We start from the raw sequence: 18,971 nt of genomic DNA on the forward strand, positions 1-18,971 counted from the left end.
CCTGGAGAAATAGTTTGCTGCTTTATAAGAAAGCCCTCCGCAAAGCCAGAACATCTTACTATTCATCACTGATTGAAGAAAATAAGAACAACCCCAGGTTTCTCTTCAGCACTGTAGCCAGGCTGACAAACAGTCAGAGCTCTGTTGAGCCAACCATCCCTTTAACGTTAACTAGTAATGACTTCATGAACTTCTTCACAAATAAAATTTTTATCATTAGAGAAAAAATTACCAGTAATCATCCCACAGATGTAATATTATCTACAGCTACTCTTAGTACCATTGATGTTAAGTTAGACTCTTTTTCTCCAATTGATCTTTCTGAGTTAACTTCAATAATTACTTCCTCCAAACCATCAACGTGTCTTTTAGACCCCATTCCTACAAAACTGCTCAAAGAAGTCCTGCCATTAATTAATTCTTCGATCTTAAATATGATCAACCTATCTCTAATAATCGGCTATGTACCACAGGCCTTCAAGCTGGCTGTAGTTAAACCTTTACTCAAAAAGCCATCTCTAGACCCAGCAGTCTTAGCTAATTATAGGCCAATCTCCAACCTTCCTTTCATATCAAAAATCCTTGAAAGAGTAGTTGTCAAACAGCTAACAGATCATCTGCAGAGGAATGGTTTATTTGAAGAGTTTCAGTCAGGTTTCAGAGCTCATCACAGCACAGAAACAGCTTTAGTGAAGGTTACAAATGATCTTCTTATGGCCTCTGACAGTGGACTCATCTCTGTGCTTGTCCTGCTAGACCTCAGTGCAGCGTTCGATACTGTTGACCATAATATCCTATTAGAGCGATTAGAACATGCTGTAGGTATTACAGGTACTGCACTGCAGTGGTTTGTATCATATCTATCTAATAGACTCCAATTTGTGCATGTAAATGGAGAGTCCTCTTCACACACTGAGGTTAATTATGGAGTTCCACAGGGTTCAGTGCTAGGACCAATTCTGTTTACATTATACATGCTTCCCTTAGGCAGCATCATTAGAAGACATAGCATACATTTTCACTGCTATGCAGATGACACCCAGCTCTATCTGTCCATGAAGCCAGATAACACACACCAATTAGTTAAACTGCAGGAATGTCTTAAAGACATAAAGACCTGGATGGCCGCTAACTTTCTGCTTCTTAATTCAGATAAAACTGAGGTTATTGTACTCGGCCCTGAAAATCTTAGAAATATGGTATCTAACCAGATTCATACTCTGGATGGCATTACCTTGGCCTCCAGTAATGCTGTGAGGAACCTTGGAGTCATTTTTGACCAGGACATGTCCTTCAACGCACATATTAAACAAATATGTAAGACTGCTTTCTTCCATTTGCGCAACATCTCTAAAGTTAGAAATATCCTGTCTCAGAGTGACACTGAAAAACTAGTTCATGCATTTATTACTTCCAGGCTGGACTACTGTAATTCATTATTATCAGGATGTCCAAAAAACTCACTGAAAAGCCTTCAGCTAATCCAAAATGCTGCAGCAAGAGTACTGACAGGGACTAGAAGGAGAGAGCATATTTCTCCTGTTTTGGCTTCCCTTCATTGGCTTCCTGTTAAGTCCAGAATTGAATTCAAAATCCTGCTCCTCACATACAAGGTCTTAAATAATCAGGCCCCATCTTATCTTAATGACCTTGTAGTACCATATCACCCTATTAGAGCACTTCGCTCTCGCTCTGCAGGCCTACTTGTTGTTCCTAGAGTATTTAAAAGTAGAATGGGAGGCAGAGCCTTCAGTTTTCAGGCCCCTCTTCTGTGGAACCAGCTTCCAGTTTGGATTCGGGAGACAGAAACCATCTCTACTTTTAAGATTAGGCTTAAAACTTTCCTTTTTGCTAAAGCATATAGTTAGGGCTGGACCAGGTGACCCTGAATCCTCCCTTAGTTATGCTGCAATAGACGTAGGCTGCCGGGGGATTCCCATGATGCATTGAGTTTTTCCTTTCCAGTCACCTTTCTCACTCACTATGTGTTAATAGACCTCTCTGCATTGAATCATATCTGTTATTAACCTCTGTCTCTCTTCCACAGCATGTCTTTTATCCTGTCTTCCTTCTCTCACCCCAACCGGTCGCAGCAGATGGCCGCCCCTCCCTGAGCCTGGTTCTGCCGGAGGATTCTTCCTGTTAAAAGGGAGTTTTTCCTTCCCACTGTCGCCAAAGTGCTTGCTCATAGGGGGTCATATGATTGTTGGGTTTTTCTCTGTATCTATGAAGCGCCTTGAGGCGACTTTTGTTGTGATTTGGCGCTATATAAATAAAATTGAATTGAATTGAATTGAATATTAAACATAGCTAAAGTTTGCCACATTTACATTTAGCATATGTAAATGTAATCACTGTGAGCCAAAAGCTCAAACAGCTTCTGACTGCCCAGAATACCAAGTCTCCAAACGTTTTCGACTTTCATAAAGTAAAGGCCATATAGCTTACAAGAACAGGGTGCTTCTCCTCTGCTGGCTTCCAGAATGTAGCCAATCAGAACAAAGGGGGCTTTAAGAATGGGGCTCTTAAAGACACAATAAAATGGCTTATTTCAGACAAAGTATAAACTGAGGTGCTGCAGAATGGGCTAGCACAGGGCTAACATAAATGAGACATTTATGGACAGTAAATCATCCAAACCTGTTTTTGACTCCCAGAATAAGAATAGCAAGCTAGAAAATAAACACCCTTCAATAATTTTATATCTACATCATTATTATATTTGTCTAGTTAGCCACAGTTGTTATTACCTAAGTGTCAAGTGAGCTTCCCTGGACTTAGTCTAAACACCTGACATGATACTTAGCTAAGAAAAGAAGTAAAGTGATAAGTTAAAAAATTCTAGCATAGCTTACTGTTAGCATAGTGTTAACACAGCTTTAGCTGGTTAGCAAACAAAAAAGAAACCAAACTAGCTATGTTTCAGACTCCTTGGTAGCATAGCAATAATGCTCTTAGCTATATTTTCTTTTTAATAAAATAGCTAAAATCAGTGTAGCTAAACATCAAACAAGTATGTTGTCACAAAAAGCTAAGAAATATGCCAATATGTACAACCTTAACCTAACTTAAAAAGGCTGATGTACATTGAACGTTAAAGAGCAAAACCGACTTTTAAGCTGCTCTCATTACAAAATTGTTGGCATCTGCTTGTAAAATGCTGATGTCAGCTTTTTCCCTGTAGTAATATTGATGTAAAGAATGGTTGTTTTCTCAGAGATAAATAGGGTCTTGTTTTATTTAGAGAGTAGATCATACAATTGACCTTTCCCCCATGAGAACATAGGGCAATACATGCAGACCAATATTCTAAGGAGCTTGGAAAGAAAGCAACTTGACTCCTTTGGGTTTCTTGAAGATGTTTTACAGCTGTGAAGCTTCTTCAGTTCTAAAACCTCTTAACAGCCCTTGTAAACCTTTCTCTGGATTATGAAAAATATTACTCTCAAACTGAGGCCCAAACAGTTACCACAATTACCACTTCAACCTAACCTGACACTACAAAATGTGTTGTTTTCATCCAGCTATTTAAGTAAGGGACATCAAATTGAAGTAAAGCGCATACCCAGACTTTGACCAGTACTTAAACAATGACAGACATCGTCAAGATTGGTTAAACACTCTTACTTGTCAGCATCTGTTGAGTTGTTAATCCTCTATAGTTTAAGCATGTCATGGTATTTGCAGTCTGAAGATAAAAAGAAATAAATGCACTTCATCATGTCCTGTTATACAAAGCTGCTGATGAGCAGTGACTGGAGTAAGATGAACATAACTGTCACATTTATGGGAATGTTTTAGACTTGGTATGTTTCTGTCACTGTTCATGTCAAAATGCTTTAATAAATAAAATGTAAAATACAAAAACTATTGACTTAAGTGACTGGGCAAATCATTTCAGTGTAAATTATTCTAAAATTTCATATATATTCAATTTAGCATTAAGATGCCAGAATGGAAACCCAATTTTAAAAATAACAGTGACACTATGTGGACTTTCCATGCTCTAGCAGGCATTTTTTTGGCCTCACACTGAATCAGAATGCTTCCACAAAAGCAGCATGTCAGAGATGTCAAAGGTAAAAGGTCAAGAAAGGAAAAAGTCTTGCTGGGATCACAGCACTGACTCAATGGCTTCCGGCATAGCTTCTAAGGCTTTGGCTTGATGCGTGACTAATGGAGATGTCTCCTCCTCTGCCTGGACGTTGGCCACCGCCTCCACTCGGACTTCCGACAGCTCCCCCTCCTGTTGATGCTTCTTCATCTCCAGCTGGTTTATGTGGTGGAGGATTCCCGCGCCAAGAGCGTCGCCCTCCACGTTCACTACAGTGGTGGTACGATCTCTGTTCACAAAGAGAACATTTGTGACAAATTTTGTGATGATGATGGCATCAAGGCAGACGGAAGGTTGTACTAACAAAAGGCCTTTGCTTTTCAAAAGAAGAATTGAACTTAGTATCATAAAGAAGAACCTTTATTTTAAATATGACCTATTTCCATTTGTTTGTTTAACCTATGTGTGTGTTTGCTCTAGGAAAATACTGCAGGGGGTTTCTGTTGGTCCTACAGTTGGGAAACGCTGATCTAGTTGGGAAACTCTGATCTAGTTGGCTTAATATACGCTAGGTGAGGTGTAGGTGTACGTGATCATCTGTAGTCTCCTATGTTTTCTAATATGACACTCACACAATCCAGTCAACAGCTAGCATGAGGGACAGGTCGTTGGTCGGCAGGCCGATGGCCTCCAGGATGATGGCAATGGTGATGATGCCACCGGCTGGGATACCTGCTGCACCAACACTGGAGGCTGTGGCCGTCACCCTGGAAGTGTGATTCACAATGAAACACAATCAATTTCCACCTGTTTATGCCAGTAGGAAATGTTGGTGGTATTATTGCTTAATAAAAGTTTTTCTCATTCCCTTAACTTACAGGATTGTGAAGATCTGCCCAGCGTTCAGCTCGGTATTGTTGAGCTGAGCAATGAAGACGGCAGCGATGCACTGGAAGATGGCAGCGCCATCCATGTTAACCGTGGCCCCAATGGGCAGAATGAAGCGGCTGATGCGTTTGTCCACACCATTATTCTCCTCCACACACTTTATCATAGAGGGTAGAGTTGCTGAACTAATGAGAGAAGAAAAATACAAATGAAAAAAATCTTTCTTTTTTTTGGTATCTGTCACACTGAGTTTTGGAAGGTTTGTGTCCCATTACATCTGGCCTAAAACTAACATACCAGCAGAACACCATACCAATAGTCAAACATGGTCGTGGTGGTTTGATGATTAGGGGCTGCTTTGCTGCATCAGGATCTGAAACTTGCCATAATTCACTGAAGCATTAACTCTGCTGTCTACCTGAAGCTCAAATTAATTATGCAGAAGGACAATAATCCAAATCACACCATCAAGTCCACCTCTGAAAGTTTTTGGAGATGCCCATTAAAAGTCTAGATTTAAATCTGACTCTGATACTTTGGCTGTTCATGCTCAAAAACTCTCCAATTTGGCTAAATAAAAACAATTCTACAAAGAAGAGTGGAAGAAAATTCCTCCACAGTGATGATGTTCATAATAAATATGCAAATATGCAAAAAATAAGAAATCAGGAAGGGCCAAATACTGAATAACTGTAAGACTTCAGTAATATTACATGTCAACTTTTTATTTACATACATTTATATTCATTGATTTGCAGGTTCCCTGTAACAGCTCATCAGTGATTCTGCAATGTACCAGTATACCTGGAGCAGGTTGCGAAGGCAGTGGTGAAGGGTGTTATTAGGCCAGACAGGAAACTGAAGGGGTTCTTGCGCGTTAAACCAAAGTAGATGAGGGGTAGGACGATGCCTCCATGGATAACGTGGCCCAAAATCGAAGCAAAGATATATTTTCCCAGGCTGGTGACCAGAAGAACCACATCTTCCATCTCCACAATTTTACTGCCCACTAGGAACATGATGCCAAAGGGGATATACCTAAAGAGACACAGGAGAAAGGAAGAGTCAAATACAACAATAAATAGTGCAGCACAGACAGTCAATGTCTATCCTTCTTTAACTGACTAATAAATGTCATAAAATATCCCCACATTTCAATAAATTTCATCCAAGAGCACTTACCACATGATCCAGGACACCAGCACCATGGTGGCTTCGTTGAAAGCATTGAAGAAACGGATGAGTTCCTCTCCCTCGTCACCCAGTTTCCTCAGCGCCACACCAAACACCATGGCAAACAGCACCAGACCCAGAATGTTCATGCCATCTGTTTCTGTACCATAAGGGACCTAAGGCACCAAGCAGAGTCACACTGTAAGAGCCTGAGCATACTGACAAGACTGTGTTAAGAAGGGCTGTCAAAAACCTAGTTGGTTTAAGTGAAAAGGGAGCAAAACACAGAAGAGGAAAGGGTCTCCAGTCATGCAGAAGGTTTGACAAATGTATCTTGGCAAGAGCATCTGTTTTACTAAGACTTAGTGTCACTGAAAGTACATTAAAGAGCTTGAGTGGAAGAATCTTTTCTTGGAAAGTGAAGAGCTACAGCATTACGTAGGCAGTGGTTGACCGTGCAACTTTACCAAATCCCTTTCTTTTTTCATTCTGTCCATATAAAAGCAAAGTTGAATCACACAGTTTCAGCTGCCCACAAATAGCAACAATACGCTTCTTCTCCTGAGTTGCTTCAGAAGAATTTACAGTTTGAGAGAATAACAACTAACAAATTTTCATGACACAGAATTAAGTTTTTTTGGCTCTCGCTCGCCTCATATTTACGTCAGCTCATATCTTAACACTAGCCACTCACTACTGTGAGGTTGTACTGTGAATGCTTGAGATTAATCCTCTGAGAACTATGACTCTCTGTAGAAAAGTTTGATCAGACTGGACCAAAGTGGTGGTCCACTGACCCATAATTCAAACTGCCTGCAAGGCTAAAATTGGTTGTTGATCCAACTTGATCCAACTTAGCTAAGAAAACAAGTTGAAACACTTCACACAATAGGAGTTCCACACTGATAATCACACATTGAACTCTTGGATGGAACCTTATGTGTATCCTTTCATTGTGGAAAGATAAACTTGTCAAATAATAGAGCTTGTGTAGACTGCAGTAGTATATACGACACCTTTTGCGTGCTGCAGAGTGTGTATGTGCGAATGCAAAAGTCTGGAGGCAGTAGAAGTATTCAGTGAACTGGATGACAAATAGGGACAAGGACAAATCCTGTGCTCAATCCCTTTCCATTGTGCTGAGCTCTCCCACAGCTACACCAGCTTCATCCCCTGGCACTGGGGTGGGTGTGTAGGGGGCGACAGTCCACCAAGACCCACGGCACACAAATACCATGGACCAATGCCAAAATCAGATTCCCCCCACTGTTCCCCCCTACTGGGTCAATGGGAACAAGCCACAGCCTCTAGGGTGAAGCATTAGGATTTAAAGATTATCCTCAAAATTTAACAAGTTATATAATCAAATAGAGTAACTTATAAAACTTCTCTTTGCTCTTTAACGATCCTTGAGTACAAACAAGCTACTTGAGTGCAGTGCTACTAAAAGCCTTTAAAAGTGCTTCCTTGTATTAACTAACAGGATGCTGCTGTGGTGCAAGCCTAAAAAGGCTTTTGTACTATTCCCTAAATGCTTTTGTTTAGCAGTCTGTGTACCATTATGCATCTGTTAGCCGGCTTCCGATCGTCTGTCTCTCCTGCTGACAAATAAGCAAAGCCATCATACACTTGTCTATGATGCAACATCCACTACAAGTAGCAGGCAAGTGGCAATCAAGAAATCTGGTGCTGGTCCTCTGTCAGGATTTTGTTTTTCCTTCCTAGTAAAGACCAGCACATCATGTTGCCTCACATCAGGCATGCAGGTCATCTTGCTGGGTCAAGATGACCTTCATGGTGGCCAACACCTGCATGTAATCGTAAGGGCCTGGTTGCTACAACAGTTACTGTGTGAAACTTTTGTCTTTCACCTTTTTGTCCTGCCTCCCCTCACGCTGCGGATGGCCACCCCTCCCTGAGCCTGGTTCTGCCGGAGGTTTCTTTAGATGTCCAAAGGCATTTGCCTTTGGACATGAAGCAGTTGAGTAAGTACAAATATCTAAAGAATGGTCACTTTTGACTTGCTATTCATCACTATCTCCTTGCTTTTATCATGAATGTCACAATTATTTATACTTGTACCGGCTGAATAGTCATTGTCCTTACAACTAATAGTCTTCATTTCATTGCTTGTGTCAGTGCACTCAAAATTGTTGAACATCTTGTCAAACAATTTGTACACCCATTTTGAAAACCCTATTTTTAAGGAGTTTCCATGAAAATCTCCATAAATTACTTTTCTCAGGTGAACATTATCTCACACTAATGAAAATTGGTGTGTGTTACTCTTACTTGCAACCAATGAAAAGCCTCTTCTACCCAGTCACAGGTGAATCGCGTTACAGTATCCCCTACTCTACAAGTACATATATATATATATAATGTAAACCAACAGACAGGATTGGCATGAGGTGCATACTGAATTGACAAAACTGCAGAACATGGAACGTCAGCCTTGTGGAAGAGGGGTGAGGATCGGTGGAGGACGAGGACAAAACCGGGTAAGAAGAGGCTAACCACATAGACACGTTCCTGACGAAATCAGGGCAACACTTGTAGATCATGTGATAAACCATGGCCTCACAATGGCCGAGGTACAATACAGTAATGCTGTAAAGAAAGGAGTTTTGAATGATAGTCCTGTAACAATTACTGTAAGCATGTTTGCGCTTATTTATGTTTGTGTTTTTTCATCTGCATCTCAAAAAGGACTGCCAGACAACCTAGAAGAGGTGGAAGAGGTCCACTTTTGACTCCGCAGCAAGAGGAAAGAATTTGTGCAATGGTGGCTGCAAACAACGCTTTGAGACTGAGAGAAATACAAAGAACTGTCGTAGAAGATGACACCATCTTCGGAAATATTCAGTCAATATCAATTTCCACCATAGACAGAGTCCTCAGACGGAATGAAATGTCCATGAAGCAATTGTACAAAGTACCATTTGAACGGAACAGTGATCGAGTGAAGGAGCTCCGTCACCAGTATGTACAGGTAAAACATGTTTGTATATGTACCTCTGTTTACTGTAAAAGTTTAGGCCATGTACTGCACTTACATTTATGCATGTTACTGTAATCCTATTTACAATTCAAACTGTACAATCTGTTGTGCCAAATGCACCATTACAGACTTTTTTTATTCTCATCCTTTGTATAGCGTATCCTGGAATTGAGGAGTTTTTCTCTTCCTGGAGGTGGAAGGTATATGACAGGCATCCACATACCCAAATGACCCTGCTAGCAGCTATGGATGCAGCTTGTGATGACATCACAGCAGAGTCCTGCAGAGGGTGGATTCGACACTCCAGGAGATACTTTCCCCGATGCATCGATAGAGCTGACATTCGCTGTGATGTTGATGCAAATATGTGGGCAGACAGACGGGAGCGTCTAGATATCAATGATTGATATGCAGCAGTGTCTGTTTTTTCAGGGGTTTTTTGTTTCATAACTACTGCAGTAAGGTTTACTGTCTAAGTGAGTTTATGTTTGCTGTAAAATGTTTGATTTACTGTATTTCCCCAGTTGCACAATGCTGTGAACAGTTACAATTAAATATTATCAAGAGTGCATATGAAGTGTCTTGGTTTTCCTTTACAATTTATGGTTTTCAACATGCCATGCATGCTGTCCAGACTTGACATGTCATTGGGAAGCACCTACAAAGAAATCCGTCACAATGAGAACATGTTCAAACCATTTGATTTTGTGACCAAAGGTGCTGGTGTAATGACTTGTAATTGTGACAGCCCTGACACTTTGATATAAGTACTTGCTTTTGATGAATATATTATCTGTTTTGATTAAGGGACTTGCTTTTGAAGCATTGATTACTTATTTTGAGCAACTGACTTGCTTTTGAACAACTGACTTTTCTTTTTGATGAAGTGACTCACTTTTGCAAGTTATCCACCATGTTTTGCAGTTTGCACAAATTGTTTTGAGAAGAGCCTTAGTAGTGGTGCAGAGATCAATTCTGTTGTGAGAAATGCACCAAAGCAACTGAGAAAAACTGTAGTAGCAGAAGAAAATACATGGATGGATGGTAAATGCAAAAAACCCTGCAATCTGCAGATCACATAAGATCTCTGCTGGTATTTGCAATTCCCATGTTTACGCTTGTCCACACTTTTAAGAGAAGAGAGATAAAGCCTTGTTTTTTGTTTTTTTTTTCCTTCATATTAACCCTGAAACACTAACGTCTGCTGACTTTCATCCACATGCTGAATAATAGATAGTGATAGTGTCAGTCTACACAGTTGCGTTCTAAAGTTACTAAGTGACTTGTTTTTCCCTTTTTGAACACCTTTTATCTATAAAATCAGATTATGACATCAAGAAATTATAAGAAATATATCAATACTTAGAATTTAAGAGTACTAAAACTAGTACTAGAAGCACTCATTGAGTAAAGTAATATTTATCTAACGATTATTTGGCACCAGTGAGCTAAAGACAGAAACTCCTAAATAAAAATGACTGGCCTTTAGCCTTATTTGTAGTGATTGTACCGTTCACATGGCTATCAGCATTTCACCATCAGCCTTGACCCTCTTTCCCAAAACCAGCTCTTTCATTAGACGTGCACATACTGTTTATTCAGTGGTTTTGCACCCACGGGTGACTGACATACAAACAAGGTGCTCAGAGCAAACATGTACCTCAAGGATGGACGATGGCTTAACCTCCTGTTGACAGAGGTAACTGTTTGATGAGAGCACTTTCCTTTCGTAACCTGGTACTTTACGTGTTACATAGTCTGCATGCAAAACTTCACGCAACAGACGTTCCCAGCTTTTACCTTTTGGTAGAGGGTCGTCCCATTGGTATCATTCCCCACAGCAACCATCTTGTAGTCTGTTGCGTACTGTAACATAAAGAAAGAAACATGCGCTTGTTTATTTTGTTGTATTGCTGAAATAAATTTATGTTTTTAGAAATTGAATTCTAATATAATATGACATCTGTAGAGTTGCTTTTTGAATAATCAGGTGCAACTGTTTTAAATAGTACATTTTACAGACATTGCTGAGGAACAGGGCATCTATCTGAGCAGAGATGTCACAAAAGGGAACCCACAAGCTGCCACTGACCCCCTTTTTAAAATATGATAGATGTTTCCTATACCAGTCTTCCTCGGGGGTTTTATTTTCTGATTTCCCATGGGCCTCTTCTTGGTTGTGCAGGTTTAAAAAATCCTGGACATTTTCAGGCTATGAGTAGTTCACTGTGTCAGTACTTTTTGTAGTAGACTTGGGACCCCATTGGACACGGTCCACTGATGTTCAGTCTTTTCAGTAAACAGAACTGCAACAATGCCCCCTTTCCCTCAAAGCATTTCTTTAGACACCCCTATAGGGTAGAGGTTTCCAACATCTCCTAAAGATCTATATGAGCTTAAAAAAGTCTTGGTTCTTAAAAGTTCTTGGGCATGTACGCACATAGAGTAGATGGGTATAGTCTCAAATGAAAAAGCCAGCTATCCAATAATCCAAATCTCACACATCATTTGTTTAAACGTCTGTTTAAACATTGAGCTGCCTGTCATTTTGTGTAAATCCCCCCTCTCCTCTGCTTTCTTGGTCTAATCCACTGTTGGAGCCGTTCCCACGGGGGGCTCTACCACAGCATATACTGAGTGTGTGGGGGTACACTGAACTCTGTAACCTGGCTTTACTTTAAACACTTTTTCACTCTTTCTATGAGAAATAACTGACTTATTTGTGTGTGTGTTTGTGTGTGTGTTGTGTGTGTGTGTGTGTGTGTGTGTGTGTGTGTGTGTGTGTGTGTGTGTGTGTGTGTGTGTGTGTGTGTGTAATTTACAGGTGTGGTTTAGGAGAAGTTTAAGGTTTGATGAAGTGTGTCTGTGCGTGATTAAAAGAGTGTGAACATGCTTTCCTTTCTCCCTGTGTGTGCATGTGTGTATAGTTAATTTCTATCACTTCATCTCCAAATATTGAATTTTCCAGGTCCTTGTTTTAGCTGTAACAGCCAGGATGTTGTGCGATGGAGCGGCCTGTGTTGAGGAGTACCGAGGCGAGGTGGGTTGCTAGGCTAGTTTTAATGGAATGGTTTCGCCATGGTAACGGCTGGTGAGGGACAAGAAAAAGAGGTGTTCGGGTGAACAGGGGAGCGCTGCGGACCCTATTCTGGATGTCTCCTCATTAAGAGGCTCTTGGTGCTCTAACCAGGATTTATGGCAACTCTAAATGGATTTGTAGGAGCATCCGTGTGGTTGGGAAAATAAATTTGAATGAACAATCTGCACGAGACATAGGTGATACAGGAAAGAGGACAGAAAGAGGAGGATAAAAGGTGTGTGTGTCTGTGTGTGTGGGGGTGGGCAGGAAGTAAGGAGCTGGCACTCACAGAACGAAAGGCAGCAGCCACCAAGTTTGCTGGAAACAAATTCCTGAGAACGGAAGCAAAAACAAGTTAGCGCCACAGAAAATTACAGTCATCTCAGTCCTGTTCTCCTGTGTGAGCCACTTTATCTGAACAAATGGTAAAAGGCCAAAATCTACAACAAGATTGGACAAGTATTTCAGAATCATGTGGCTATCCCACCCGAACAGTAAATCCTCAACAGGATTGGTTTATCATCGTCGTATCTTGGCCTTTTTCCCAGGATCCTCCCTAAAGTTTGCAGCCCAAACTCCCTGATAAAACATGTTCGGACACGAACCTGCTGTCTGTTTCAGCTTTTCATAAAACAAATTAGCGAGGTCTTGCCTAGGGTTAGTTATCTTTCCCTGGAGCTTTCACTGTTCTCCAGTCAACTAAAGGTAAAGCAAAGTCAGGCAGATGTGGAAAATAAAATTAGACTAAATTTAATCGCTTTATACTTTTCAAACTCTAACTCAAGCACTGCAAGTCTCACATACTACTCAGTTTCTGGTACAAAATTGATGCACAGTGTAGTGAAGATTCATATTTTCTTAAGTTTTCTTTTAATTAATTTCCTTTCTATTCTTTCTTCATCATTATTTGGCTGCTGTTCTTTTGTCAACTGCTCGACAAACTTTACTCGAGGTCTGCATTACCATAGCAAAAGGCTACAAAATTTCTTGGCAACACGTTCCAATAGTGACTGAGATATTTTGCCAACATGAAGCACTACTAACAGTGTCACTACTACTAAGAGTGTCAGTACAATCTTGTGTCTAACATGGTCACAAGAAGCACTCACAGGAGAACACTGATTGCAACTGAGATTATCTTAGATGTTACTTTGACATGTCTCGATGCATTCTCAATGATCCAGGTAAGGAAATCCCTAAAAGTTTTCTGTTCATCAGTCGAGACTGAAGAAGTCACTTGTCACTGTCTCTCACTGAAAATGCTACGTCCAGATGAACAGAATCAACTTTTTGGGAGTTACTTTGTCAAGTAACATCCACCTAAATGCTGCTGCAGGCCAAGCACACTTTCTGAATGCCAGAAAGTCCCCGATGGCGACATCTTGCAACTTGTCAAAGAGTGCACGGCATTCATCCCGCACCTGAATTTGCCAGATTGCCAGAATCTGAATATCACAGAGTATAAGTGACGTTGCTGGTTAGCGATCAGGTACACCTGTATGTAGTCCATAGTACTGGATTTTGGATCAGTAATAGACACACAGTATTGCTGTTTTGTTTTTTCCATAATTTGAATCATGACAGTAATAACAGCATGGGAAATGTGACATAATCACAATAGTCAGTTACTAAAAGACAGTGAGGAACAATAGGAGTAATTTGGCACTGAGATGATTTTTTGTCTTTGATATTTATGGCAACCTCAGTAATGCAGAGGATAATAACCAGATTTACAGGGAGTTTATTATTCATCCTCAAAGTGAACAGCCTCCTTTGGTTCATTATCCCCTTTGTCGTTATAAATCCCTCATTCAAACATTTTCTTGACAGATTGTCACAGACAGAGTGTCAAGGAGTTTATTTTCACTACTGTAAGATAATCATGCAGGGATTACTAGAAGCCTGCAGGCCCTTTCTACGTACTGCTGTGTGTTTGTTGTAACGTTATCCTCTGGGGTCACACTGTATTGTGCAAAGAAATACAGGCTTTGCTCACATCTATTCCCATGGCCAGACCAGAGCCAAGCAATTCAGCTCATAACACCATGACCCCATCAACTCTGCCTTGAGTTCAGGGACAAATGCTGCTGCAGCTGTTGAATATCTCAGCTCCCCAGGACACGCTGGCAGGTAGCCACAATATCTTTACTTAGTCTTTTCTTTCCTTTCCTGATGTTGCAAACAAGTGATATGTTTTGGTTAAATTCTTGTTGCAACCCAAGATTCCCTAAATTCTTTTCCTTTATATGAAGGCAGTCAGGTTTCATCCTAGCACATGACCACAGCGAGAATCTGGATTAAGCCTGGGAACCCAGAAGTGAGCTGGCATGATTTTCCCAGAGTCTCCCTAGAGGCCCACTGTCTCTCTGTGGACTGATGTTACATAATAGCTTGACTTTCTAATTAATCGAAGCCAAGTATCATGAATGATCATTTCAAGGCCTAATTCAAATCCAATGATGTGATCTGAAATGACCCGTCTGACTGTTGCTGGTTCTTCTGGTTTTTAGATGGCACTTAATGCAACAGTTTACAGGTTTTTCTACTGGATGGACACATCCAGCCAGTAGATTTAGTGGTATAAATTTGTGCTTCAGCTTTGATGAGAACGTTTTTGAATTTTTATTAATGTATAACTCAGTATTAAATAGCTGATGTGTGTGGCTGTGAATTGTCCTCCTACAGTTTATGAATGCAGGTTACTTCCCAAACTTGCTAGCTTTAGCCTCTCGTTAAGATATGTTCACTTTTGGCAGTAAACACCAATATAGTCCTAGCTAAAATGCTAAAATGCTAACAGTAAATCTTCAAAATGCAAAGTGCAGAAACCTCAGCCTTATTAAGAAGATGAAAATAAAATGCTTATTAGTTTCTTAGATTAGCGAGCATTAGCTTTCCATGCCTTAAATAGTTAGTTGCTATCAAGCAAAATTGGTAAGCATCTTTCAGAAACAAGTTAAAACAATCCAAAATATACGTTTAGTCCTAAAAGCTAGCAAAGAAAAGCTAAAATATAGAGAGGTTATTTAAAAAATGGGCAGGCTAGCAAGCCACAAAGCTAACACCAGTATTTTGATACTTTGACACAAATAAAACTGACTGGCTGTGTCACGATCTGAGGAGGCAGACCGTGCGGTGGTGTGTGTGGTGGACCCAGGTGCGAACACACGAGAGTAGACTGGAGTAAACTTAACTGAAAGCGAGCTTTTATTGTGGCTGGTGACAAGGAGTGCAGACAAGGCAGAAACGCAGCGACAAACTAAACTATGACTAAACTGGGAAAGTATAACTAGGAAAAACTATGAAGACACAGGAAACTGTAACTATGAATACTAAGACTGGCTGTGACAACATGGAGGGTGGGAACACAGACGACGTGACACAGACTACATGAAACACAGAGACTAAATACACATGAGGGATGATCAGGGGAAGTGGCCACACATGGGAGCACAGCTGACACACATGAACCTAACGACAGGAGAGGTGAACCTAAATACACTGACATTGAATACAGACTTTCAGAGTAAAACAGGAAACATGGATATTAGACATGACATGAACTACACATAACCACGCAGACATGACGCATGAACCAGGGAGACTTAGTACAGGGGGAGACAACAAGACTAAACAGCAACCTAGAAATTAACTAGGTGAACTAAGCTAAGGCACAAATAAATACAAAAGATACATAAAACTCAAACACTGGGTCACTCGACCCAGGACCATGACAGGCTGAACCTTCAGGTTTTTGGTCAAACACCACGTGCCTGGTAGTGCACTGAATAAACAGACTATCTGGAGTGTGTGTGTGTGTGTGTGGGGGGGGGGGGGGATAATGTAATACCCTGTGTTATGACACATGTTTATGGAACATAGACAGCAGAAAGCAAGGACAAAGCTTTTGGGTGGGAAAAATGAAACCATTGCTGAAGTGTCTTAAACCTGCATTCAGTCCACCAGGTGTTGATACAGTATCTGTGGTTTCAAAAAGTCTTGTGAAGTTTATGGAAAAATAGCATTGTGAGTAAATGTTTCCAATGAAGTCTGTTGTGTAAATTGTGGCTGTACTATGTTTCGAAAAGAAGGAATATCCACGCTATGCTCATTGGCTAAAGGCTTGTGATTTAGAAGTTGTTAGGCAATGTGTGAGTGGTTTCACAGTCAGACCTGCCCCACCTCATCCCATATTTGAAGCCGAGATGAAGTCGAGACAGCAGAAACTAATCTTGAGGCTTGACAGACTTCAGAAAGCAACAGGGGTAACGTCACAACAGCCACCATCTTTCACACTGTCTATATCAAGAAAATGCACAGTGATTTATCTGGTACTAAGACTAGCCCCCCTCAACGTGCTCCACCTGCAAAGTTAAATGTTAGCTTTTTCAATAGTACCTGAATCAGAAACTTGTTAAAATGAATATTCCCAAAATAATCTTACTTTCTGAATCAATAGCTTTGCTCAAATAAATGAACCTTAGTCTATATGTAGCAGAAAACAACACTCTCTTCACTGGACTTAGCTTTTGCGTTCTGTCCTGTTCTGATGTAACCCACTGTGAAATTTACACCATCTGAATACCCGCAAAAGCATAAAGTATGAGAAATAACAGCAGCATGTCCACCTGCTATCATGATAAGGGAGGTGTGCTAGCTGTTTGCACTACAGTCTGCTACAGGCTCTGCACCTCTTTGCCTTCCCCAAAATACATCCTACTATTTCAACAGCTGTCAGCTTTCCCTCACACTGTGGGAACTTATTATTAACCACTGAAGGCTGCTGAAGAACACTGATATTTATAGGCTAGCAGCAAAGCTTCCATGAACAACTGCCATGCTGGAAAAAAAATCAACCAACTTTACAAGGAGTTGAGTTGAAAATTGTTCCACAGAACCTCTACCTGTATAATCAAGAGTTTGCCCCAAAGACACTGACTGTGTCTCTTCATAATCAGCGAAAAGCCATCAGTAGATTTTTTATTTGTGCTTATTTGTCCCCTGGAAGCCATCAGACTGCAATCTGGGCTCTATAAAGTATCCCCTATCGGGCACAGTTGTGTGTAACAGTGGCGTCAAGATACACTCTTAACAGTGGCAGCTAACTTAGGTTAAAAGTAATCCATAATTACAGGTACTTATGTTATGGCATGGTGTCGATCAGATGTGACATGACTCTGCAAAGGTCCGCTGTGCAACCCTCCTTTCCCTGCTGTAAGTGGCACTTACAGCTCCTCTAATTACATCAGAGGTTAGACAAGCATTTGTAGCAGCATGGCATTGTAAAACGGCAATCAACTATTTAAAAGCAAGAAGGGCTTTAAATACTTTAAGTAAAAGTACTCATTGATACATTAATCGGATTGCAGTGAAGGTGGAGCAGATTTTTAGTAAAACTGACATCTGCTTTCTGATACAGCTCTGAAAAGAAGTGCAGAGGGTTACAGGTGATGCAAGTAAAACTAACTATTAGGCTACACTGAAACGTAAAGTTCTTTAAGACAAGTGCAGTGTGCCCACTCTCAATCTGAGTGGGAACATTAAAACACTTTTAACTGTTAGGCAAAGCTCTCCATCCACATCAGAGCAGCAGACTGAACTGTCAGTGGAAGATTCGACCTGAACATATAAAGCACTGTTTACAGATACACTGCAGGATACACTGACCTGCTCCACGGGGTCACTCGGATTGTGACATTGATCTTAAACACTTCCAAACAGGACCACCGTTGAAATCTTACTATAACTGTAATCACACTCATTTAGATAGTACACAGATAAAGTCTGCTACAGTGGCAGAGAGGACTTGGTTGTTTCAGTGGCGCACATGTGAGGCTTACTACAGCAGCCGTAGCCTTACTGAGCGTGTGCGCACGCATGCCTAGGATGACTGCGAGCGCGGAGCCATTCCCAAACCGCCCCGAGGCACGCTGTGCCACAGTTCCCATCAGATTCACTAGAGTACAGCACACAAATCCCCTTCTTGCCCCACTACCCTCTAACATGCTACCGTGTGCACTGTTTAAGGCGATTAAAGAGGGCTCTTTACCTGGCCAGATCTAAGAAGGAGTCGGTGGTCTCCTTGTTGCTGCTGACGCTCTCCAGTCCCAGGTTGTTGGTGTTCAGGGCTCCCGCGCCCACTCCGGGTTTGATGATGAAAGCCAGGGCTACCCCGATCCCCGAGGCGATCAGCGTGGTCACCAGAAAGTAGGCGACTGCGATGCCCCCCAGCTTGCCCAGGGAGCGAGTGTCCAGGCTGGCGGCCCCCGATACGAGACTGCAGACGACGAGGGGCAAAATGATCATCTTCAGCATCCGGAGGAGCATCTCACCGGGGAAGGCGAAGTAGGTCATCTGCGCTTTGGTCAGGTTCATGCTGCGGACCATCATCCCGAGCCCGACGCCCACCAGCACGCCCGACACCGTCAAGATCACCAGCAGGTTCTTTCTCAGAAACTCCATCAGCTTTTCTCCGAGGCTCTTCTGCGAGCCCTTCTCCATGATCTGGTCTGTGGATGCTGAGCCGGGCATGGCGTGTCCGTTTATCTCGCTCTTTTTCTCCATTTTTATTTTTTTCTATTATCTCCGATGCGGCGTGGAAAGCCCAGTCCGGTTTCAGACAGCGTGAGTAGGACACACGTTTCTGTGAAGGCTGGTCCGGCGTTCAACTCTGAGCGCAGAAGCGGCAGGGCGAGCCAATGGAGAGTGAGCGACGACACAAAAAGCCAAGTGGAACATGCGCACAAAAGGGGGTACTTTATACCAAAAGCAAATGA

The 18,971-nt window shown here is 41.5% G+C and overlaps 1 protein-coding gene across 1 annotated transcript; it reads right to left on the reverse strand.

The window, feature by feature from the left end:
• Positions 1-224: 224 nt before the first annotated feature.
• On the reverse strand, positions 225-18,917 carry slc1a4 (solute carrier family 1 member 4). Its single transcript, XM_084949412.1, has 8 exons — positions 18,245-18,917; positions 12,485-12,527; positions 10,917-10,982; positions 6,125-6,291; positions 5,747-5,980; positions 4,933-5,127; positions 4,687-4,821; positions 225-4,343 (listed from the first exon to the last, which is right to left on the reverse strand). Exons 1-8 carry the CDS (start codon positions 18,757-18,759, stop codon positions 4,115-4,117), a joined length of 1,584 nt encoding a protein of 527 aa, XP_084805538.1. The 5' UTR covers positions 18,760-18,917; the 3' UTR covers positions 225-4,114.
• Between the last annotated feature and the right edge of the window lie 54 nt (positions 18,918-18,971).

The sequence above is a fragment of the Perissodus microlepis genome, chromosome 13, assembly GCF_051167445.1.
Source record: "Perissodus microlepis isolate ML-2025 ecotype Zambia chromosome 13, ASM5116744v1, whole genome shotgun sequence".
In the NCBI taxonomy this organism is placed as follows: Eukaryota; Metazoa; Chordata; class Actinopteri; order Cichliformes; family Cichlidae; genus Perissodus; species Perissodus microlepis.

Excerpts from the sequence above, each read along its gene's own strand:
- slc1a4 (XM_084949412.1), bottom strand. The coding sequence starts at position 18,759 with ATGGAGAAAAAGAGCGAGATAAACGGACACGCCATGCCCGGCTCAGCA. Across the intron at positions 12,528-18,244 it reads TCCTTCTTAGATCTGGCCAG|GAATTTGTTTCCAGCAAACT; the intron begins GTAAAGAGCCCT and ends TTCCGTTCTCAG. Across the intron at positions 4,344-4,686 it reads CTAGCTGTTGACTGGATTGT|AGATCGTACCACCACTGTAG; the intron begins GTGAGTGTCATA and ends CTTTGTGAACAG.